The 25,466-nt window shown below is 39.6% G+C and overlaps 1 protein-coding gene across 1 annotated transcript in view; it reads right to left on the bottom strand.

The window, feature by feature from the left end:
* Nucleotides 1–5,272: 5,272 nt before the first annotated feature.
* The window catches only part of LOC149171803 (ABC transporter B family member 11-like), a 72,187-nt gene continuing 51,993 nt past the window's right edge, over nt 5,273–25,466 (bottom strand). The window contains exons 4-12 of the mRNA XM_089426086.1: nt 9,822–10,043; nt 9,429–9,667; nt 8,764–9,289; nt 8,376–8,649; nt 7,407–8,163; nt 7,073–7,301; nt 6,590–6,856; nt 6,064–6,327; nt 5,273–5,926 (exon numbers count right to left, since the gene is read on the bottom strand). Of these exons, the coding sequence (XP_089282212.1) occupies nt 5,273–5,926; nt 6,064–6,327; nt 6,590–6,856; nt 7,073–7,301; nt 7,407–8,163; nt 8,376–8,649; nt 8,764–9,289; nt 9,429–9,667; nt 9,822–10,043 (3,432 nt within the window). The remainder of the gene's footprint in view (nt 5,927–6,063; nt 6,328–6,589; nt 6,857–7,072; nt 7,302–7,406; nt 8,164–8,375; nt 8,650–8,763; nt 9,290–9,428; nt 9,668–9,821; nt 10,044–25,466) is intronic.

Here is a 25,466-nt window from a genome sequence, read left to right as displayed (position 1 = left end):
AAACACAACCGAAGCAACACCACATCAAATAGGTATGGATGCAAGGCCATACATTGTGGAACAATTGAATCGTACCCTAGAATATAGCATAGATATAGCATAAAGAGATGAGCATTGTATTATATATGAAAGACAAGAAATAATATGCAGATTTAACTATTTTTGGCCCAAACCGGTTGATCTATTTCATTGGATCTTTACGAACTGGACTACACAATGTGAAATACATCTCTGTTCTAAGGGGTTCTTCATAGTAAACTTTTCTATAGCAGAGGCTAGAGATTTTGTAATACAGGAAGGACCTTGGTTCTGGGGATCCACAGGACTCTTCATCACACCATGGTTCCCAGATTTTGATGCAAATACAATGGTTGTCTCCAAGATGCCAGTTTGGGTGCGATTGCACAATCTTCCAATACACCTCTGGAATCAACAAGTACTAGCAGGAATCGGTAATACTATTGGGTGTTACATCAAAATGGACACCCAAAGACTGGAGGAAAGAATCTACACATTTGCACGAATATGTGTGGAAGTCGACCTAAGTAAAGGCTTGCCATACCAAATACAACTGAAGCATAGACAAAGGTGCTAGACTCAGGTTTTAGATTATGAAAACACAGCCTTCAAATGTAGAACCTACTGACAAACAGGTCATTTACAAAGCACGTTTCCAACAGCCAAAAAAGACACCCGTAGGAAGAAGAAAACAGTGAAACAAGCCAAGGGATGGCAATTTCCTCCACCACTCTCGGATGATGAGGGAGAAGAAGAGGTGGATCACGTCAACCCCAATGAGACCAGCCAAATGAACAAAGAACCAGAAGCAGAAGACACAAATCCACAAGAACCTATAAATGCACAGTCGGCAAGGATACCAAAAACAATGGATATGAGCAAATCCAAACGTCAACACATATCAGACACATCAGATTCTGATAAAGACAACCCCCAACCTGTGACTGATACAATGCTAGCACTTATAACTCCAACAGAGTCTCGGGGGGGTGGAGAAAGGTTGAGAATAAAAAAGGGCGAAAAGCCTAACTTTTCCCCCATCTGTACATTATTACTTGTTTCTTGTTTCTTGTTTCTTTTTTCATGAACTTTGATCAGTAGCCACACTGCTGGTGCAATGCACTATAGCATCTACAAAATGTAATTTTGTTTTAATTAATAAAATTACGATTTTTCCCTGGGAAAAAAGTTAGGTCATAGACCGACCTAATGGCCAAGTGAAAAACTCATAAATTTTCCCACATGTGTGAGACATAGGGCTGATATAGATAACACCATCCATTTGTAAGCCCTTTTAGGGCATGTGTTGAGGGTTAAGGGTGCCAAGTGAAGTGGAAAATCCCAATAAAATTAGGATTTCAAGGTGGGCCTTCATATTTGTATCAATCTCTCTTTTTGGGCCCCCAAATTGCATATTGGAGTCAAAATGTGGTCTCATGGGTCTCCAGGTGACCAATTTGGCTATCTCTACTCCAATTTTGGGTGATTTCAAGGTGTTACTAGCCGAGGTGTGATATTATCCTCCTAGAGGCCCTAGATCAACTTACATCCCTTTAATAGTGTTAAGTCAACTAAGGCCATACTGGTTCTAGATGCATGACCCCATAAAAGTCATTAATATAAGGAAAATTCATGGAAAACTGTGGGAGTTGGAGTTGCTCATTAGTATGCATGATTCTCTAATGCTACTTAGAGTCCCATTCCTATCAACACCACACCTATGGGTTTCAATACTCTCGTTTAGAAAACTTGGGACCCAGTTAAATTTCTCAAGGCATGGATGTGGATCCACCAAACAATTGCACACAACATCTAGTGCTAACAAATACAACATCCGGTACATTTAGTCATTTTTGTAGGTAAGTGGACCAAGCATGAAAGTAATGGGAAATTTGACACTTCAAATAATGCTTCCCTTCAAAAATTAAGTCCTTGAATTCATAATGATGTTACCTCCCTAGGTAGGAGTGGTGAATAGACCACCCTATTAGGTGTTTCCATCCCCTAAGGGGAAGTGTCATGTTCTTGGTCCACCCTTCAATTGATAGGTGGCATGTGAATAATAATGGAATGGAGGGAGAACACTTCATGGAAAAGTGACATGATCAAAGGGACCAACAATCATGGGCTCCTAATCGTGAGTGTATAGATGTGGGGAGGGAAAAATCATGGATGCATGAGTTTGTTTTTCCACCCCTCTTAATTTCCTTTTAGTTTCTCTTGATTTTATTTTTTTTTATATTGTTGCTCGTAGCTCAAATTGTTAGAGATTTCTTTGTATGATGTATAGTAGTTATTACCACCTTAATGATGAGATATATCATTTCCCATCAAGGGTTGGGACATGTAAGGGTTCTTTCTCATGATATGAAGAGAAACTTGTTCTCAGGAACTGGGTGATGGATATAAAGAGTGAGGTAGAGCTCATGCTAGGATTTTTCCCACATACTAATGTGTATGTCTTGACCATATTTTTCATTTTTATCTTCTTTTCTTATTTACTTTGGCTATAAAATGTGTTTTCTTTTTTATTTTAGTTGCATCATCCTCCTAGGGAAAAGTTTTTGGCCCTACTTACGCATGAGGATGTATGGTTCCAAATCCTAGAGAACAAATAGTCAATTGAACCTGAAGAAGGTAGGTGGAATATAGGGTTTATAATGTAGGATGGAAAGTTCTAAGTATGGGATAGGAAGATATGGTACTACGCTATCTCAATTGGGGTTTCCAAAGTAGTTCCCTTCCTATACCCATTAGGCCATTAGGGTAGGTCCCACTGGACTAGGCTAAAATATTAACTCACTAATTAAGGTGAGGGAACAAGATCATGCTCAAAACCCCTCTTTCTTCTAGGTTACCCCATAATCCATGTCAAATACCCAAATATAAACAAGCATAAACACCCAATTAGAAAATGAATAAAGTACCTTTTCATTGGAAGCCCAACTTTGAAGATGTGCTCTTGCCAAATGGGTGGGGAAACATATGACTGATGTAGGTGGAAAAGATATGAATGACAAATCATCAGGGGCTAGTAGTGGCCATTAAGGTGTGCTAGTTGGTAGGATGGAAGAGATTATGGGAGAAAAAATTCTCCTATGGGGTCACCCATTCTTGTAGGTAGTAACTATCATTACCAAAATTAATGTTTTGTACTTATCACTCACATTAGATATTTATTGATGTCAACCATTTCTAGATTATCATGATATGGATGAGCTCTTATGGGGGGGGGGAGACTAGAAATATGTGATTACAACTTGGGGGACCATGGTGAAGTAGGTTGATCTTGTTGAAAATAGACCCTCTTTATGGCCATAAGTGTAATAAAAATCTAGCAAAAATTTCAAGAATGAGGAGAGTTCTGCCATGATCTAAGGCTCATGCATGGTGGAATAATTTCCTCGGGTGGTTTTCCCAATTTTGAGTGACTGATATTATTCAAAATTCAATTAGAGTTCAATATTGATGGGCACTCTTACTTTTTGTCTCATTGTACTCCAACCAATATAAGGAAGCTTTCTATAATATTTGGCATCTCTAGCCAAGTCTCCTATATTATACTTCTAGAAAATGTGTTTTAGTAGTTCATAATTTGACAATTTTGTGTAATTATGATGCCTTTTTGTGTAGTTATAACATCTTTTTTAGTGGAGGGTTTTCAAGAATTCACTACAAACATCAAATGTTGGGGTTGCTAACTACTATTGACTAGTATTTTTCTTCTTCAACTTTTCTAGTTAGATGTGGTTTTTGCTCCCTTTTATTCACAGTTATTTACTTGTGACAGTTACAATATTTCAAGACCATAGCCATTTGGTTTGGGTCTACTTCCACCATTAGAGAGAACTATAGCGCACTCGGCACTTTCTCCTTTTTTCTGAAAGAAGAAATTAACTAGTTATGTCAGAGGGATTATCTTAGTTATATTATAGGGATTCATTCATTTGATAATTCGAAAATTTATGCTCATTCTCTTCAACTAGTGTTTTTCCTCACCATGTAGTCTAGGAGTTCCGTAAATTGTTCATGAGCTCCTCTATTATTAATAAGTTGAAGTGAACTCCCATAAATGGTCCTTGAATTCTTGGTTTATCATTAAAGCATCAAAATGAATACCAAACTAGTTAAGCCATTTTTGTTGGTGATTTTTGTGTTGATATGTTAAGAACTTCTTCTGCCTAACAATTTCTTTCATTTTTTAGAGAACTTTTTTTTACCATGTTCTGGACACCATATTTGTCGAATCAAGAAGATCATTCTTAGAATTTAGTTTACTCCTTTTGTAGTTCAATGATTGTTGTTTTAATCTCATGGAAAAAATATTTACACTCTTAATATGCTTATGGTTGAATATTAATTTGAAATTTTTGGTGACCATTTTTCATAAGATAAGAATTAATAATTTATAATGTGACAACTACTTAATTATATATGGAATGAAAAACTTCGTTTTTGCATCCTCATGTTTCTATTATCTTCACCTGTTGTTCCAAGGACAAAAAGACTGTTTTATATATATATTATTTTTCCCATATTATAATAGTTAAAAAAAATTGTTATCATTTGTATACAATTAAAATCTTATTATTATTAAGTTTGTATATCGATGTATCATCTATTTATCAAAATTACATTTTAGTTATGAAAATTAAAGATCAAAAGTTTCTTAAAATTAGATGATAATAATAATAATAATAATAATAATATATAATAATTATTTTTCCTATATTATAATAGTTCAAAAATTTTTATTATTCTTATACAATAAAAATCTTATTGTTATTAAGTTCATATATGGGAAAAATAACCAAATATCCACTCTAAAAAACATTCAGGCAAATAATATGAGCATTGAATTGAAAATATGACTAGTTTTCGAGAAGTCCCTATAAAGTAGGCCATTGGAAAGCTCGTTAAAATTGATGTTTTAGGGGTCTTTTCCATCCAATTTAATTCCAATGTTAAAATGAAAAAATGTACTTTTGGACAAAATTTAGGAAGAAAAGCCCATTTTTTTTGAAGGAAGCAATACCACACTTCAAATAGGCAGTTCGAATCTGTAGATAAGTTGGGGATTATTTATTTTATCAGTTTTGTTGATACATGATAATCAATTGGGAATCATAGAGACCTAATTTTTTGTGATTTTTATCATGGCAATGTTATGGTTATTAGTGGAAACACAATTACACTTTTTAGCCATGTTAATGAAATGCACCCAACAGATCTTTTTTGAACTTTATTTCAAAGTTTACAACAGTGAGGAGGAAGCCATATACAATTTCACCAAGGATGCATAGGCTCCATCTCTCATCGCAAGCAATTCATCATGTTTTCCCTGTTCGGTAATAACGCCATTCTTCATCACAACTATGAGATCTGCATCTTTAATTGTTGAAAGACGATGAGCAACAACAATAGTGGTCCTGTTTACCATTACACGATCCAATGCATCTTGAACTATGCGCTCAGATTCAGCATCCAATGCACTTGTAGCTTCATCTAACAACAATATCATAGGGTCTTTAATTATTGCTCTTGCAATTGCTATGCGTTGCTTTTGACCTCCAGATAACTGCACCCCACGCTCCCCCACACATGTGTTATATCCTTGGGGAAGATCCAAGATAAACTTATGAGCATTGGAAGCCTCAGCAGCTATTACGATCTGCTCATCAGAAACAAGCCCATCCTTTCCATAAGCAATATTTGCACGAATTGAATCATTAAACAAAATAGGTTCTTGGATAACCAATCCCATTTGTTGCCTCAACCATTTAATTTGTAGTTTTTGGATATCAACTCCATCCAATAATATACGGCCTGAGTGGGGATCATAGAATCGCTCCAACAATGAAATGATAGTTGATTTACCGCTTCCACTTTCTCCCACAAGAGCAACAGTCTGGCATGATCAACATCCAAAGAGAAAATCCATGAGTAAGACTTCAAAATTAAGTATTCTTCAGTTAGCCTAATTCAAATACACCTATTATTATGTATAATTACGACAAAATATTTTCTTATCGATCAACAAATCACCTTTCTAGAATAGATGGTGATGCTTAAATCTCTGAAGATTTGTATGTCTGGGCGAGTAGGATATTTAAAACTAACATGTTGAAACTCAATGTCACCCTTGACATTTTCTAATGTAGTACCCAAGGCATCACTTGCATCAATTTTGGAGTTTTGATCAAGAAGTTTGAAGATTGAATTAACAGATGACTTGACATTAGCAATATTAGGGGCCATGCCTATTGAAGTAGAAACCACCAAAGCAGTCATTATTAAAGTGAACAAAACCTGTGACAAACACCCTATGTGGTTAGGAATGAAATGAGACCGAAATACATAAAGTATTTGAAACCCAATGGAAAATACATTTGTTAGAGAAACATATCATTAAATTAATTGCAAGTGTTTCACTAGAACTTCAAATAATTGCATAAGTTTTTACAAACCTAATAACTCTAGTAATTCCAATAGTACCCAATAAATAATTGTATTCTCATTAATCAAACTTTTCACAATCTTTGAAATAAATAAACTAGTAAGGAGTATTTACCTTCAAAACATTACCAAAAGTTATTTCCCCATGTTCCACCATTATAGACCCTAGCCAAAAACAGAATGCATATACTGAACACACTATGAAATTTGCAATCGCAAAAATTAGTCCGCTTATAATTGCCTGTTGAACTCCTCTTCTCAAAGGAGCACAACACTTGTCATTATAAAGGCCCATCACCTTGTCCTCTGCACAAAAGGATGCAACAGTCCGAATGCTTCCAATAGCATCATTTGCAACCTGACTGGCTTCCTCGTACATCACCTGAAACATAACTCCTTTCAATTAGTAATAACATTGCAAAATGGTTAAAACTCTTCAGGAAATGGAGAATTCTCCTCGTCCACAATTGAGAGTCTGACGTATATTAAACAATGAATCACAATTGAAATTTTTGTCTGTTTACATATATTCTGAAATTCTGATAGGATAGCAATATACAATCCATACACTTTTCACCCAGTCAATGATATTCCTAACCTTTGCATCACCAGAAAATCCCACCATGAGCTTCCCTTGAACCCAACCTTGAAGACCTATCAGAGGCAGAAGAGCCAATATCAAAAAGGCCAACTTCCAATTCGCTGAAAATGCTATAACAAGACCAGCAACAATTGTTGAAATATTCTGGACAACAAGTGCCAAAGCATCTCCCACCATGCTACGCACGGTTGCAGCATCCATTGATAATCTTGCACTTATTGCACCGCTGAAAATAGAATTTTAAAGTTAGAATGTATACCGAAGAAAAGTATAAATTTAGTATTTAATACTCCTATTATCAAAACAGTAAGAGGTTTGTCGACCCACTGACCTTGAATTTTCACTATTATCAAACCATCCAATCTCCTGGTAAACAACTTTGTCAAACGTTAATGATCGAATACGTTGCACAAGTCTCCCACCAGCAACCCCGAAACAGTACATCTGTGTTGGACACACCAGGAGGCATGTAGCAGCCAACGCTGAAAACATAAGTGACCAGAAACTGGCATCTTGTCTTAGCTTATGCGGAGATTCGTAGAAATTGGCAATAGCATTTGAAAGCAATAGACCAAAAATAGGATATATAATCCCATTAACAGCTGCCGCAATGGATCCCAAAATGAGCACTGGAGCCTCTGGCTTGTTGAGAGATGCCAGGCGTAAAAGAGAAACATCTTTTAAAACTTTTGACTGCCCATCTTCCACATCTCCCCGCCTTTTGGACGAAAACCAATTCATAAAGCTCTTCTTTGGCTCGCTTTCGTCTAATTGAACATCCTCCTCCTGCAGAGCAACTACCGCGGGCAAAGAAAATAAAAATGAAAGAGAGTTATGACTACCACCAACTCCCGATGACCGTCTAGGCGATGACTTTCGGCTCTCCTCAGAATCATTTGCATGGAGATTTTCCTTTGATGGATACGTTCCAACTCCCGATGACCCAATGCTCGCGGAATCATGCAAATTTTGTATTTCCAACTCCTCAGAATCGGCTGCATATTGTTCTTTCGATGGATGCGTTTCCTGCAGACGTATAAGCTGGGAGAATGCCCCGCATGGGTTCACGATGAGCTGCGAGTGTGTACCTGAAACTAACATTTCTCAGATCCATTTCTCAGAGCATGAGTAACGAAGAAGAGTCACTTCACGAAGTCTGTTGTTTGAACAATGAGGACAAACATTTTACATTTTACATGTTAATATACTGGCACAAGGAATGGAGAAGAAATGTTTTAATTATTGGCTGAATGTGAATGTTAGATTGTCGATTAAAAACTGAGACATTGTAAAAAGTTACCCTTTTCAACAATACAGCCACGCTGTACCACAGCGATCATATCAGCATTTCTGACCGTAGTCAGACGATGTGCAATTATAACTGTTGTTCTATTTATCATAACTTTATCAAGAGCTTCTTGAACCACTCTTTCAGACTCTGCATCCAAGGCACTAGTAGCTTCATCCAGGAGGAGAATTCGGGGATCTTTTAAAATAGCCCTCGCAATTGCAATCCTTTGCTTTTGGCCTCCAGATAATTGGCTCCCATGCTCTCCCACCATTGTATCAAACCCCTGGAAAGAGCAACCATGACTGTCAGCATACACAAAATCCATGTGCAAAAGAAATACATTTCCACAAGGAGGAACAATACCAATCACCAATAATGAAGATCTATTTCTACAAACCTGCGGCATGTTACTAATAAATTTTGCTGCATTAGCAAGCTCTGCAGCAGCCTGTATTTCCTCTGTTGTTGCCCCATCTTTGCCATAGGCAATATTCTCCTTAATGGTGGTTGCAAAGAGAGCAGGTTCCTGGCTTACAAGTCCAATTTTTTGCCTTATCCATTTAAGTTGAAATTGTTTGATATTGACACTGTCTATAACCACTTCACCAGCTTGTGGGTCATAAAATCTTTCTATGAGACTTATAACTGTGGACTTCCCACTTCCACTCTCTCCAACTAAAGCTGCGGTGGTACCTCTGGGTATTTCCAATGAGAATCCAGAAAATATTTTAACATCAGGTCTCGCTGGATAACTGAAGTGTACATCTTTAAGCTCAAGATCACCGTGAATATCCTCAAGTACCAATCCATTTGTATCATATACATCAATTTCTGGCTTTCTATCAATTGTCTCAAACATTTTGTAAGCTGCAGCTTGTCCATCTCCAAAGGCATTTAAACATGGTGACGACAGGGCCAGACTCCTGAAATCCAGCAAAATATGTGTCATCTTGTTCTCATTAATTAACATTAATTTATGCGGTTTGAATAAGCGAAAGACCATATAGTCAAATTTCCTGACCAACTGACAACAATGCATTTCACAATGTACATTCAACTTACATGCCTCCAACCAGAAGTGCAATGATGATATTAATCACACTGCCGCCGGAATATCCTTCATTAATAACTAAATGAGATCCATACCAAAAAGCCAATGCATAGCCGCAGAACAGAATAAATAGGCCAGACCCAATACCAAAACCAGCTGCCAAACCTTGGTGAGCATCAACCTTGTAAGCAATGGTGAGGGACTTTTCATACTCAGTTACAGCATTCTTCTCCCCAGTGAAAGACGCAACCTAAAAGTAACTGATCCGTGTTATTAATCTGAATAGATTATGTACAATACAGCTTGTGCTAATATGAGGACACAGTAACCTCAAAAGTTCAAATATAAAGAAACCTCTCGTTGTGCCATGACAAGGCGTGGTTCCTTTGTAATCACATGCTTACCGTTCTAATTGCACCAATTGTCTGCTCCACAACATTTCCAGCTTCCGCATATGCTTGCTGGCCTCTGCTTGCCATCTTTGATGTTATCCTTGCCATAGCACCGCCTGCCAGTACAAGAAGGGGAATGATGCATAGCAATACTAGGGTAAGTTTCCATCCTCTGATGAAGGCGACAACAAAACCGCCCGAGAATGTGGATATGAGCTGGATGAATTTCCCAACCTAAACAATCAACGGCAAATATTATGATATCTTATGTGGAAAATGCAAAATAGAAATATAAACATGTCATAAACGTGATTGTACAATGTTCCATGAGAGTAATTAGAGTAATGTAAGTAAAGTGAGTTTGTTTGTTTTTTTTAATTGGGTGGTCGCTATGTCTAGGGAATCAAGCTTCGCAACCAATAACTAGGCCTAACTCCAAGGGCTTAGGGGAGAATTGTAAGGTCCGTGCAACGGCAGGGCGACTCCACCGTGCAAAGGACTTGTGCGAAATACGAAGTAAATGAACTTTGGACGAGTTTATAAGGTGTTGGACGAGTTGAGGGGGTGGTCCCACGAGTTGGGCGGGCCGACACTTCTCGTGGGCGAGACAACACATTGTAAACAAGTCGACTTGGGCGTTGGGTGTAGGTCGGCCGGGTGACATAACCAGCCACCTGCCCATATATATTGGCATGCGTTTGTGGAGACAAAAGCATCATTCGATCATCACGAGTTCGATCAAAGGAGTTCTGCAGTGCGTGGATGAGCCCACACGACGGGCAGAACTCAGGTGAAAAAACTCGTGTAGGAAACTCGGGTGAAAAACTCGGGCAGAAAACTCGGGCGAAAAACTCGTGTAGAAAACTCGGGCGAGGTCGTCGGGCAGAACTCGGGCGAGGTCGTTCAGGAAGAACTCGAGCGAGGTCGTTCAAGCAGAACTCGGGTGAAGTCGTCGGGCAGGAAACTCGGACGGGGTCGTCAGGCAAGAAACTAGGGTGAGGTCGTTCGGGGGAGCGAGGTGAGGTCGTCGGGCGACCTAGGTGAAGTCGTTCGGGCAAGCCGGGTGAGATTGTTGGGCGACCGGGTGAAGTCGTTCGGGCGAGCCGGGTGAAGTCGTGTGGCGACCCGGGTGAGGTCATTCGGGCGATCCGGGTGAAGTCGTGTGGCGACTCGGGTGAAGTCGTGTAGCGACTCATGTGAAGTTGTTCGGGCGAACGAGTTTGGGTGAACGGGTGGACGTGTAGATGGGCCGCTGGGTGAGGGTGCGCCGTGCATGACAAAACAAAGAATCGTGCGGACGGGCGACTTGGGTAGGGCTTGTCATGCACAACGAAACAGTGGAAACGGTGAAGTGTTGGAGTTGTGAACGGAGGTGTGACTCGTGCGGAGGCACCCGTGTGTGGCGACTTGGTTATGACAAGGCGCGCCCAAGTTGGACAAACAACATGATCATGCGACGAGATGAACGAAGGGTTGGTGGGTCGTGTGGCGACTGTGCGGAGGCACCGATGAGCTGGGCGACCGAGTTTGCCGAAGTTGGAAATTTGGCTAAGTGTAAATTTGGGGTTTCCCAAGATTTAACTTGTACTTATAAAAGAATATTATATATATTGATTCGGGCAGACTCATATTGCAAGGAGTTTCCCCTCCCTTTATACTGTTGTGCATTTCTATTGTATAATGTTGTTTATGTGAATGTTATGAGCTTTCACTGTATAAAGGACAAAGATAATACTTGGTAACGAAAAATAAAATAAGTATGGAATGATAAACATAGTCTACAATCGTAAGTATTGGTGAAAAGAAAATGGTTGGTAGTACCGCACCTCGCTATAGTGCGGTTGGAAGAGTACCATCAGTGTAGGGGCATGACAAGTGGTATTAGAGCTGGTGAACTGAATCAAGGAGCTGATTCTATGAAGACCAAAGACTTGAGAAGAAGTTAAAAGCTTTGCAGGTAACAGGTGGAATATCAAGGTGATTCAAGTGAATGGTAAAACAGGTTTAGCAGAGGTGAAGCTTTGTGCTTGGGCCAAGCTGAATGACAAGACATGGTAGGTTTGGAAGAATGCGAAGGGAAGCTCTTGCTTACCTTATACAGGTTGAAGCAGATGAAAGAGGAGAACCCACAGATTCGAGATAAACTTGAAGTCTTGGAAAGGAATGTTGAAGACAAACTTCTTCAACTTGGTTGGACAATGGAACAGGATGAAGTTGCAGATTGTGCTGACAAGGAAGAGGAAGCCATGATAATTGAGGATGTTGCAGATGTGACAACGATGGAGGATGAACTTGAGATTGATCAAGTTGAACCAAGATCATACAGTTTGTAGACATGGGTGGATGAAGATACTCACATGGAGGAGCCTCATGATGATGATAAAGTAAGTATTGATACTTGTGTTTGACTTGAGCATTTGGTAGATGAACCGTATGTAGGGAAGAGCAAAGTCAGTTTGCCGATGCAAGGGAACATCTTACCATGGATGTCTATGATGAGACCTTGTATGGAGAAGCAAGTGCCAAGGATTGTTGATTGTTGCAGGACTTGTTGGGGTTGTTTAGTGACCTTATGGTAGAAGGTACAAAGGCCCGTCACAAGGGAGGAACATGATGATCATTGCGGAGGAATGGGTCATGCTTTAGCCACATTGGCTAAGTGCCCGGCATGACTCATCGACGGATTGGAGGATGGCACACACTCGAGTTGCTTGGGTGGACTTCTCATGGCCGAGACCAAGAGCAAGTCTTGGTGGAACCTTTAGTGGGGGAGCTATGATGGAAGGGACTCGTGATGATGATGATATGGTTGGGTGACCGAGTTCACTAGACCGAAGATTGCAAGCTTGGATGAGGATGACCGATTGTTGTGATGGGTCTACTTAGTTGGACTACATGGACAACATAGTCATGGACATCAGGTTGGAGCTATGGAGCATGGCAGTCTTATGCAGGGACATTATGCAAGAACACTTGTAAAGGTGTCACTTATGGATATCCAATGAGGAGTGCCAAGGCAGGGAGTTGTGCAGGTGGATTTGCTGGTGTGACATGGAGACTTACTATTTATGAGTTGATGGAGAGGTTGTACACTCTTGTACAACAAGGCCATGGACTTGGATGGAGTTATGAGCAGACTATGGAGCATTCCTACTACATGGAGAGTTGAGGCATCTTGCAGAGACCTTTGGGCCGAGACTTGTATGCTTGCTAGAGTGTTGGTTGGGGATGGCATATGGAGGTCATGATGACATGAGGTTGTGACTTTTGGGACTTCATATATGGTGGGCTTCGAGGATCTAATGCATTGAGGAGCTGAGGTGAGAGACTTTGACGCAGGATGGGGTGCATACTTTCGAGTACATGTATGGGTGTGGCTTGAAAGAGTGACTTGATGAGGAGGATCGATATGAGACACTTTGGAGTGATGGAGTTACGATGATAATGATGCCTTGGTGGAAACACTTGGGCATGGGTTGAGCCGAGACTTAACCACTTTTGACACATGGAGCTGATTGATCTATGATTAAGGGCAACACATGGATAGATGAGACAGGTGTATACTTGTTTCTATGGCAGACTTGAGGAATGGCACATTACAGATATGATGAAGGTTGCTTCATGGACTTGGATGTGGCACATCGAGAGTCAGGATTTTGATGAGATGATCTCTTCACTTTGAGGAGATGGATGTTTTGCAGATGGATGATGTTGGGATGGATGCGGCTGATTTCATGCAGCACATTGGTACCAAACATCATGGACAGCATGTTGCAGATGAGATGAGGACTACTTCATGGACCTGAGCATGGCTTACACTTATATGGAGATGGATTCTTGATCGAGTTGAGGATGTGATAGGGTGTTCTGAGAAACGATTGATGATGGCATGAGGATGTGCATTCTCATGGGTTGAGCGTGATAGTTGGATTAGCTACCCAACTAGTTCGAGCCATGAGGGAGCTCAGTGTGCAGAGATGTGTTAGCATTTGTTGGAGTATCATGGCAGCAGTTCACATTATGACGACACATGATGAGGTTGACACGATATGTTGCAAGAAGCATGTAGCTTGAGATGGAGGGACCAACCTTCCACGATGGGGGAGCAGCATGTGGAGATTGTGACAGGGTGGTTGATGGTCATGGATTGAGATGATTTCCAATATATGACATGTCGATGGGGTGCATGCCTTGGTATGGTGATCTTGGTGACAGATGGTTGTGGGATGAGATATTGTCGATGACGACAATGACTTTAAGTGGGGGAGGATGTAAGGACCTGTGGTTCATGCGACGGGCAGGGCGCCTCCACCGTGCGAAGGACTTGTGCGAAATGCGAAGTAAATGAACCTTGGATGGGTTCATAAGGTGTTGGGCGAGTTGAGGGGGCAGTCCCATGAGTTGGGCAGGCCGAACCTCCTCGTGGGCGAGACAACACATTGTAAACGAGTCGGCTTGGGTGTTGGGCATAGGCTGGTCAGGTGACACAACCAGCCACCTACCCATATATATTGGTGTGCGTTTATCGAGGCAAAGGCATCATTCAATCATCATGAGTTCAATCAGAGGAGTTTTGCAGTGCGTGGATGAGCTCGCACGACGGGTGGAACTCGAGTACAAAAACTCATGCAGGAAAGTTGGGTGAAAAACTCGGGCATAAAACTTGGGCGAAAAACGCGTGCAGGAAACTCGTGTAGAAAACTCAAGCGAGGTCGTCAAGCAAAATGCGGGCGAGGTTGTTTAGGGAGAACTCGAGTGAGGTCGTTCAGGCAGAACTCAGGTGAGGTCATCGGGCAGGAAATTCGGGCGAGGTCGTCAGGCAGGAAACTCGAGCTGGGTGAGATCGTTCGGGCGAGCCGGGTGAGGTCATCGGGCAACCTGTGTGAAGTCGTTCGGGCGAGCTGGGTGAGGTCATTGGGCGACCCGGGTGAGGTCATTGGGCGACCCGGGTGAAGTCGTTCGGGCGAGCCAGGTGAAGTCGTGTGGCAACCTGGGTGAGGTCGTTCGGGTGAACTGGGTGAAGTCGTGTGGTGACCCGGGTGAAGTGATGTGGTGACTCGGGTGAAGTTGTTCGGGTGAATGAGTTGGGGTGGACGTGCGGACGGGCGACCGGGTGAGGGCGCGCCGTGCACGACGAAATGAAGAATTGTGCGGATGGGTGACTTGGGTAGGGCACGCCGTGCATGATGAAATGGTGGAAACAGTGAAGTGTTGGAGTTGTGAACGGAGGTGTGACTCGTGCGGAGGCGCCCGTGTGTGGCAACTTGGTTACGACGAGGCGCGCCCAAGTTGGGCAAACAACACAATCATGCGACGAGGTGAACGAAGGGTTGGTGGGTCATGCGGCAACCATGCGGAGGTGCCGACGAGCTGGGCAATCGAGTTTGCCAAAGTTGGAAATTTGGCTAAGTGTAAATTTGGGGTTTCCCAAGATTGAACTTGTACTTATAAAATAAGATTATATATATATTGATTCAGGCAGACTCATATTGCAGGGAGTTACCCCTCCCTTTATAATATTGTGCATTTCTATTGTATAATGTTGTTTATGTGAATGTTATGGGCTTTCACTGTATAAAGGACAAAGATAATACTTGGTAACGAAAAATAAACTAAGTATGGAATGTTAGGTGTAGTCTACAACCGTAAGTACTGGTGAAAAGAAAAGGGTTGGTAGTGCCGCACCTCACTATAGTGCGGTTAGAAGAGTACCGTCAGTGTAGGGGCGTAACAAGAATGGACCCGTGACCTCCCTATGGGCGAGGCACTAATTTGACCAGTTGAACTAACCTTTGGGACTAATGTAAATAAAGTGTTAATTTGCTCTTCAATTACAATATTTTTAGTAGTTACAGTGTTACACCATGTACAATTTATTAGAATTAAGCATTTTAATTATTTTTTAATTAAAAAATTCGATGGGATGATGTGAATTTTTAGTATTTTAATTATTTTTATAATTAAAAGTTTTGATGGGAGAGTATGAATTACAAGATGAATTTATTACTATTTTTTAGTTACTGCTGCATTAATATCAATAAATAGAATTTTTATCACTAACTTTCTCATATATTTAAACACCCTGTTTAAACCATTATTAAATTATTCTTATATAAAATATTAGGTTTTATTATTAGATTTAATATAATTGATTTTAATATGTTAATGACGTTTTAATATTAATATTAAGTTTTATATTATATTTTAATGTTATTATTAAGTTTTGATATTAATATTAGGCTTAACCTTTAGAATTTAGAATTAACATTAGATTATAATATTAGGGTTATTTCTAGATTTTAATGTTAAGTTTAATTTTTGATTTGAATACTAAGTTTAATATTGGATTCTAATATTAATTTAATATGTGATTTTAATATTAATTCAATATTCGATATTAATATTAGGTCTAATAATTATTTTAATATTTGTTTTAGATATTATATTTAAGAGTAGATTTTCATGTCTATAATAAGTTTTATGGTTAAGATTGTTAATATAAATTAATTATTAGTTGTAATATTAGGGTTTTTAATATCGACATAATGTTAAATAAAGTCAACCATTGGTCAAATATAATGAACCATAATGGTTAATCAAGTTCTTTATTGTCAACCATGATCTACCATGTCCAATGATGATTAATGATCAAGCAAGGCCAACCATAATCTGTCATGCTTAATGATGGTCAATCAAGGGCAATCATAATTGTCTACTATGGTCATCCATATTCTTCAACCAATATGGTCACCTGTAATGGTTAATCATAACGGTCAACCGTTATGATCAATCATGGCCAACCATGGTTAATCTTTATCGACCATTGTCAACCATGGGCAAACGTGGTTGATTATGTTCAAGCATTGTTTATCATTACAATCATAATATTAGGGTTTATAGTATTAGGTATACATATTATTTATATAGTAATAACTATATATAAATAGTAGATTATTATTATTATTAAACATAGCTATATATTTATTAACTATATATGTGTTTATTAATAATAATTTACTAACCCCGTGTGTATGTGTGGATTAATAAACCTCTTATTGGAATTAGTCACTTTAATCACTTTCTTAATTAAAAATTTTGATTAGATGGTGCAAAATTAAATATGTCAACATATTCTCACCGTCGTCAATACATCAATGGTTAGAATTCACACTATAAACTTCCTTGCATATCTAAATCACATGTTTAAACCATACTTAAATTATCTTTTAGAAAAAAAATTAAAAATTTATTGTACAAGTTATTTATCACCATGTATGATGATTAGAGAAATGGAATTAGAAATAAAATATTAAAATAAATGTGGTTGCATTGAATTGTTTTAATGTTAAAATTAATAATATTAATGTGGTTTTAATGTTAATATGATTTTAATGATCATATTAAGTTTTATATTAATATTATCAATTTAAAGAAATCATTAGTTTTAATATTAGGTTTTTAATATTCAAATATAGTCAAATAAATTCAACCATTGGCCAAACATAGTGAACCATAATGGTTAATCATCATGGTCAACCATTATGATCAATCATGGTTAACCATGGTCAATCATTATCAACAATTATGAACCGTTATCAACCATGGTCAACCATTATAATCATAATATTAGATATTTTATATATATGTTAATTGTCATGTCCCTTCTCAAACACATTAGTAATAGGGTGTTGCTACACAATTTTGCACATTTTTTACTAAGGAAGAGGGCCCCACACTTTCGACTTAGGGACTTAGGGGCCAAATAGACTTTATTTCACTGCTAGTGGAATGTGGGGGCCACCCACATAGGAGTTCGAATTAGCCATTCGATATGCTTGGAGGGAAAATCAAATGGATGGATGGAGGGGCCCACATGAGGCTAAGGGGGTCCAAGGAGTTATAAAGAGAGATCAACTCTCATTTTGTATACATTCTGAATATTTGACAAACAAAAACACTCTTGTACGCTCTGCTGCTTATCGAGTCTACCGGTTGTTTAGCCACGAGTCTTCCACAGGGAAGATTCAACCTCTACTTTGGGGGACCATCCGTGCCTGCCCTAGGGAGGCTGTTCCACAGAGATTGCAAGAGTTTCCAGCAGCGATTCACAGCTCAGTTAGCCACATAGAGGAAGGGACTATGTGTTTTCTGGGCAGTCAGAAATACACAGAAGCCGATTTAGTCACCCAAGAGGCAGAAAATCCAAATTCAAAATCAAAGCAATTCCCTTCTTGGTTTTTCTATGTTTTTTCTAAGGAGTCGAAGGCTAAAACAACAAAATTTTCTAGGTAGTTTTTAGGCACCTTTTAGCAGGGAGAAAGTCAGCAGATGTAGCTGGAGAGCAGCGCCCAAGAGGCCGAAAATCCAAATTCAAAATCAGAGAAATTACCTTCTGGGGTTTTCTGGGTTTTGTCCAGGAAATCTAAGGCTAAACTGGCAGAATTTTCTGGGCATTTTTTTGGCACTTTCCAGCAGGCCGAAAGTTAGCAGATGTAGCTATAGAGTAGCACCTAAGACGATGAAAATCCAAAGTCAAAATCATAGAAATTCCCTTCTCTGTTATTCTGGGTTTTGTCCAAGGAGTCTGAGGCAAAAATGGAAGAATTTTCTAGGCAGTTTTTGGGCACTTTCCAACAAGCCAAAGTCAGCAGATCAACAATTTACTTGGACAACGCAGAGCATAGTAGAGCAGTAGTTGAACAACCATCTTTCCAGCTATTCTACCACCTAGGATTGGTTCAGCTTGTCCTTGTGACAAGCCCAGGTGCACTACTCCATTTATATATTGTACTCATGCTCTCATACTTCATAATATATGGCTCAGCATTTCCAGCATTACAGTGTTTCATGGGTGTTTGCTAAAAGTTTTTAATTTTCAACTATTGCATTGTTTGTTTAATTGGTTTATCACTTAAATTCATGTTTAGGAACATTACAGTGGTATGAGAGCCATAATCTTGGCTCATCCTGTGGGAAAGATTAGAATCAAACAACATGGCGGTCACCTGGAATGAGGTGGTGAGGATACAAAAAATGATGATTGATGTGTGGAAGAAGTTGATTCATTCCTCAGTTAGGAATCCGGACATGATTGCAACAAATGTGGAGTTATTAGGGGGAAGTTGGAGGGCATACCAATCATTGGGTCATGGCATTCAGGCATCCCTCTCTTTCTGGGAATTCTGTGAACTAAGGGGTATGTACAAACCAATCGAGATTGAGTGGGATTTTGCAGGGATGATGAGAAATATTAAGAAAACAAATGAAAGAGTAGTTTAAGGGGCCATGATTGGCAAAGAGATAGCTGAACATACACCCATTGATGAGGCATCATCCATTGATGAGGTATTCGGGGTTGTGACCGAGTTCTTAGGTGATAATAATGCACCACAAGTCGGTGAGGTGTTGGAAGACAGCTCCACTATTTTTGATGAGCTGATAGGTACAGAGGCCTCCATATCTATGACAGAGTTTCCAGACGACAGTCGCCTACAACTGACTAGTGAGCATATCATGCATATTGGGTTGTCTATGGAGGAGCAATCGAAGGCTCATGTCGAGCCCGTGATGGAGGAGGATGTGCAGCCATCCCTTGGGCTAGCCATTGATGAGGGGCATCATAGAGACCACACGTTGGGATTTCAGCATAGTTCGCTTCAGAGGCACACTGACAGGATCTATAGTGTTATCAGCCCATCCTTACACATTGGATTGAGAGAGGTGGAGTTGTCTAGACATACCAAAGGGGATGACTAGGTTAGCAGCATTGTTGGGTCACCTTTGCCCATTGGAGAGAGAGAGAGAGCTACCTAGTCATATCTCATGTGTTGACCTGGGTAGTGGGATGAGATGGTCAGAGTTGCCCAGGATGCAACATCTGCATGTCGGTCTTGTTCTATGTGCTAGAGTTTGTGGATTCGATCCCTCTCTTAGGGCTAGATGGTGAGAGATTATGACTTGGTACCAGGTGGAGTGGGCTAGACTCATGGAGATGGTCATAGTTCGAAGTAAAGCTCAGTGGGAGCTCTCAGAAATTGAGGGTGTTGGAGGCCCAGGTTGGCATTAGGATCTAGGTGGGGCTTCCTATCCGATATCAGACATGCAGGATGGTTATGGAATTGATGAGGTAGTCAACCCCATGCCTGAGTGCATGCATTCCATAGGGGAGATCCATTTGATGCTAGTGGCTAGGTGGTTTGTGAGTAGAATCCATTGGTTGTTTTGGCATGTTGGTTGCGCATGGGGGCACAGGATGACTAACATTCTCTAGCAACGGCTTGTTCGAGGAGGTGGCACGGGTACGCCACCAGACCGAACATTATATGGAGATGATGTTCTCCCATTGAGGTTTAGGACTCAGGGGTCATAGACGATCGAAACATCAAAGATATCCCCCTAGTAGGAGTGGAGTTAGGGTTCTTAGGTCTACCAGGATGGACGAGGGGACATGACGCATGTCATGGTGGGGTCACTTTTAGAGTGGTGGACACTTTGGCACATGCAGGATACCATATGTTACAGGGTGGTCTGATAGTAGGCAATGGTACACAAGACTACACAGAGTCAGGTTGTAGTGTTCAGTGTTATATAGAGGGATGTGGCCTGATCCATACAAACCCAATTCTAGACCATAGCACCTAGTGGTGTGCAGGGCTATGTGGCGAGGAGCAGTGGTCTGCAAAGGAGCATGGAGATACCTGGTGGTATACCATAGCATGGCGGTTTACACTGTGGGGTAGGAGGAGTGACTTGCATCGCATTAAGGACGTGTGGTGAGTGACAGGTGCAGTGACATGGTAAGGACACAGGAGGGTACAAAATGGTATAGCTGTAGTCGGGGGTATCCAGTGGTGTACAGGGATAGGTTGTGGCATACAGTGGCATTTGATGGAGTGTGGTGGTACTTGGTGGTATGCAGTGACACATGATGCGGTGCAATGAGATCTTGGAGCTTTGACTATAGGGAGACTTATGGACATGGATAGTAGGTGTACCATTGGACGCAACTCACCTAGGATCGATGAGGACATTGTCGAGCATTTGGGGATACCATGTTTAGTGGAGGCAGGGCCTCGAGGGAGTTATCAACAAATCCGAGGCAAAGAGAGGGTTGTCCATAGGATTACTCTTGAGCATATGGTAGACTCTTTATCATACTCTTTGGGACATACCCACCCATCATCCTCTAGTGTTGCTTACAGTCGCAGAGAATTTGGTTGTTTCACTTTGACACTCTCCATTCAGGCAGTAGGGCATGGGGGACTCACCCTAGGCACTTGGATGAGATAGCACGTGTCATGGGTCGAGAGGAGAGTCTCCAATTGAGACACTTGGTAGGTGCACGAGTTGACAGTTACAAACTTAGGGATGGCATGGTTGATTGTCGAGGTAGCATATGTTCCACCCCTAGGTTCACACTTAGGGAGGTGACCAAGAGGGAGTTACATGGTGCTTTTTCGTTTGGACATCTTGAGGCATTAGGGGAGCATGAGGTGCGGAGGAAAGTAGTCCTTATTGGCAGGATGATGCCTAGGCTTCTGGCATGGAAAATTTTAGGGGTGAATATTCGCCCTTTGGCAAAATTAAGGGGTTTTAAATTTTTAGTGGGTGAATATTTTGTATCATAGTACATTTTTACAAATGGCCTCAAATAGCCCACCTTATTTTAAGGGAGAAGGTAAAAAAGGTAAATTTAGCCCTTGAAATTAGGAGTTATAACCTTCCATTCACCCTAATTTTCAAGAATAGGTTTTATTTAAGTGAATCCTATGGGCCAAATACCATATTTATAAAAGGGGTATGGTAAATTAATAAAAATATAAATAAATGAGAGGTATGGTAAATAAATAAAACATTTTTTATATTTACTCCATAAGTCACCTTATATACATGCAAGGGTGTAAACACATAAAAATATAAATAAAGTGGAGGTATGGTAAATAAATAAAAATATAAATAAACTAGACGTATGGTAAATAAATAAAACCTCTTTTTATATTTAGTCCATAACCCTCTTTCTATTTATGAAGGCTCGAAAAAGAGGTTTTATTTAAGTGAATCCTATGGGCCAAATACCATATTTGTAAAATAGGTATGGTAAATTAATAAAAATATAAATAAATGAGAGGTATGGTAAACAAATAAAACATTTTTTTATATTTACTCCATAATTCACCTTATATTTACGAACACTCAAAAAATGTGTTATATTTAGGTGAAACCTATGGGAAAAATACTATGGGCCAAATACCATGGACTAGATTATTATTAATACCATGCAAAAAAACATTATTAACCCTAATATAGTATTAATAAAAATAAAAATGGCACATGGTATTGACCCATGGTATTCATGTGGAATGTAGCCTATTTAAATGGGGGATTTAAACCAACATAGATCATCTTTACTCTGGATATACTAACCCCCAAGAGGGATCAAATATCGTGATATGCTAGAATATCGTGATATGCAAACTAGCATAGAGTGAAAAAATATTTGATCCCTCTCGGGGCTTGGTGGATCAAGAGTAAAAATAGATGTTGTAATTTAATGTATGTTAAACATTTTAACTTGGTTAAAATAAAAAATAAAATAAAAATTAATTATTAATTTTATTAATTTTTATAAATTATTAATAGTAATTTTTAAGCTCTAGGTTTATGATAACCCATGGTATTGACCCATGGTAATACCATGGTATTCATGTGAGCATAGACTATTTAAAGGGGAAATTCTATCATCGTAGATCCATCTTAATTCTGGGTCTACAAAGTGCTCAGAGGGATAAATAGATTTCACCCCCCTAAGAGTGGTAGATGTGGAGTTAAGATGGATATAGGTTGGTTTTTATGATAATGAAGATATTAAGTAGACTTAGGAAATTATATTGTAAAAACATCTTAAGGTGAATGGTTAAAGCTACATTTAGTCACTTCACAAAATTTACTAAAAAATACCAATATCTCCATTAATATTGGTTTTTAACTTTTTCTGATTTAACAAAAAAAATTCAAAACAATGAAACCTTATCACTCTTTCCACATCACGCTCGCAGAAGATTTCTCGCCATTTTTCAAACATTCTCAATATGATATCTTCATGAAAAAGTTTAGGTACTGATGTTGGATTAGTTGTTTGAAAAATAAACTGGTTTGTACAACCTTTCATCTTCTGTGCTATTCTTAGTTTGTCCTAATGATATGTAGGGGTTGGAGCCACTACACCATATTTTCCTAAAAGGTGGAGATTGTTCACCAAAAAGGAAATTAATCTGCATGTTACAACGCTGGTAAAAAATGCAAGACCTACGAGGGTAGTGAATTATGATAATAAGCAATTTAGATTGGGAGAGACATAATTAAATTTTATTATTTAATTGAAGATTTACAATTAAAATAATAATAAATCTACATTTATATATTCATATAGTGATTGGAAGGATTCTCACAATAGTCACTTCTTTCAATTAGATCCCCTTCAAGCCTTTGGGATACCTAATACTTTTTTATATAATATAGTTGGGGCTTGCTACTTGTTGGCATCTTGGGGTAAACAAACTTGATGTGTTTTTTTTATCTCGCAGTTGGAGTCTATGGAATAAGAAAGAAATTTGATAACTTGAAAAAAGTGGTAGCTTGACAAAAGTTGTAGAGAAAAGATTAACCTCTCCTACCTTGACAGAACTCGTTGTCAATATCAACACCTACAAGAAATTTTTTGTGGAAAATTATCAAAACTAATAGAAGGATATGAAAGAGTGTATTGTAAGAACCTTGACAAACATGGCCACTAAAACTTGGAACATTGTTTGTAGGAAGAGAAAATTGTGTTTCTTTTTTCCAAACATGTATGTTAGTATATTACAGTTTAATGAATATGTTTTCTTATTATCATATATGGTTTCATACTTTAACCAAACATTCGCCAAGATTTCACAATGTTTTATTATTCAGTAAAAGACTTGCCAAGATCTTACAAGAATTTATAATTCAGTGAAAGATTCTCCATCACTGTACAAGATAATATAATTTAGTGAGAGATTCGCCAAAAAAATTATATATACATATTATATTATTGTTAAAATCACCTCCCATTTTTCCTATGTATCATGGGGATTAGCCCATTTATTATACATATAAATTTAGGGTGGTTCTTAAGATTTTCCCTAGCTTTTGGTAGTACCCGAGCACATCATCAGGAGCTGGGATAGCAAATCTTGTTGTGTGATTTGGCAGGCACAAAATAACTGGATATTTGCAGCACAGGGTCTTGATGCTCAATGCCTACCTAGTGGATACCTATAGGAGGTAGAGACAGGGCACAAAGGGGTCCCAACAACTAGCAGCATATCACAACAACAGACAGAGGGGATTGGGGTTTGTGGACCTCCAGTATGATTATGGGATCCAGGGATCCAATGGATTGGTGGGATACTCCACTCCTTAGTGAGCATGGTTGGGATAACAAGCGGACTTATTCATTCATAGGCGGATACATGGGCAATCACTGAAGTCCTCACTATAGGACAAGGCAGATTGTTGCTCAGGATTTGGACTAGCCATGGAGTGATAGGCACTCACACTATTGAGTCACTTTGGCAAGATTAGCCTAGCCTCGATCATCGCATAGATTATGGCTGAGAGTTATGGGAGAGGAGGTTCTGGGACGAGCATGCTAGGCAGTCATTCATGACTAGAGTGTCATGATGTCAGTAGGATAGGTTCCTTCTATGATGGGCAGGGGATTCTAGCATAACAGGGCTGAGTAGTTCAACTACACGTAAAGGTGAGCTGGTTTCTATAGGGGAGGGTCATGCAAATCTTCCATTTGGTTTTAATGATTCATTAATGGTGTGGCAGGGTGATCAACGTGAGGAGATCAGGGGAGGCTCAGGTAGGTGAGGGTTCAATTTCACTAGGATTGGATTGCATCTTCAAGAGTTTACTCTTGTAGTGCATGAGATGGACTATTCGGTAGAGCAGCTTCATGAGGATTTGGGCAGAGTTTTACATCTTCAGGATGCTTTAGTTAGTGGTGATAGACAAAGTGGTTCTAATTCCCATATCTGGCAGGATTGTGAGTGGAGCAAGTGGGCCTTCACGTTGATCAGGTTGGCTTGGGATCCTGGTATCGAGGGACTCCTTCACTATAGGATAGTACAATGATCAGGGACGATCCAATGGCACAATTGGGACCCTGGTGAAGTTGCAATGATAGTGGGGGTCCAAAATTAGAGAGGGTGTTTGTTCAAGCATTACTTGAGGACAAGCGTTGTTTGGTGAATTGGAAGAACTTGCCAGATGAGGATGCCACGTTGGAGGGTGAGCATATTTTGGAGCACCCAGCTTTGAGGTTGCTTGAGGGCAAGCAACATTTGGGAGGGGAGGATTGCCATGTCCCTTCTCAAACACATTAGTAACAAGGTGTTGCTACACAATTTTTCACATTTTTTTAGTAAGGAAGAAGGCCCCACAATTTTGACTTAGGGACTTAGGGGCCAAATTGACTTTATTTAGCTGCTAGTGGAATGTGGGGGCCACCCACATAGGAGTTCGAATTAGCCATTCGATATGCTTGGAGGGAAAATCAAATGGGTGGATGGAGGGGCCCACATGAGGCTAAGGGGGCCCAAGGAGTTATAGATAGAGATCAACTCT

This window comes from Pinus tabuliformis, chromosome 4_2 (assembly GCF_031772625.1).
Source record: "Pinus tabuliformis cultivar Carrire ecotype Pingquan chromosome 4_2, CPIR1, whole genome shotgun sequence".
Lineage (NCBI taxonomy): Eukaryota > Viridiplantae > Streptophyta > Pinopsida > Pinales > Pinaceae > Pinus > Pinus tabuliformis.
This window is presented reverse-complemented; position numbering and strand designations above follow the sequence as displayed.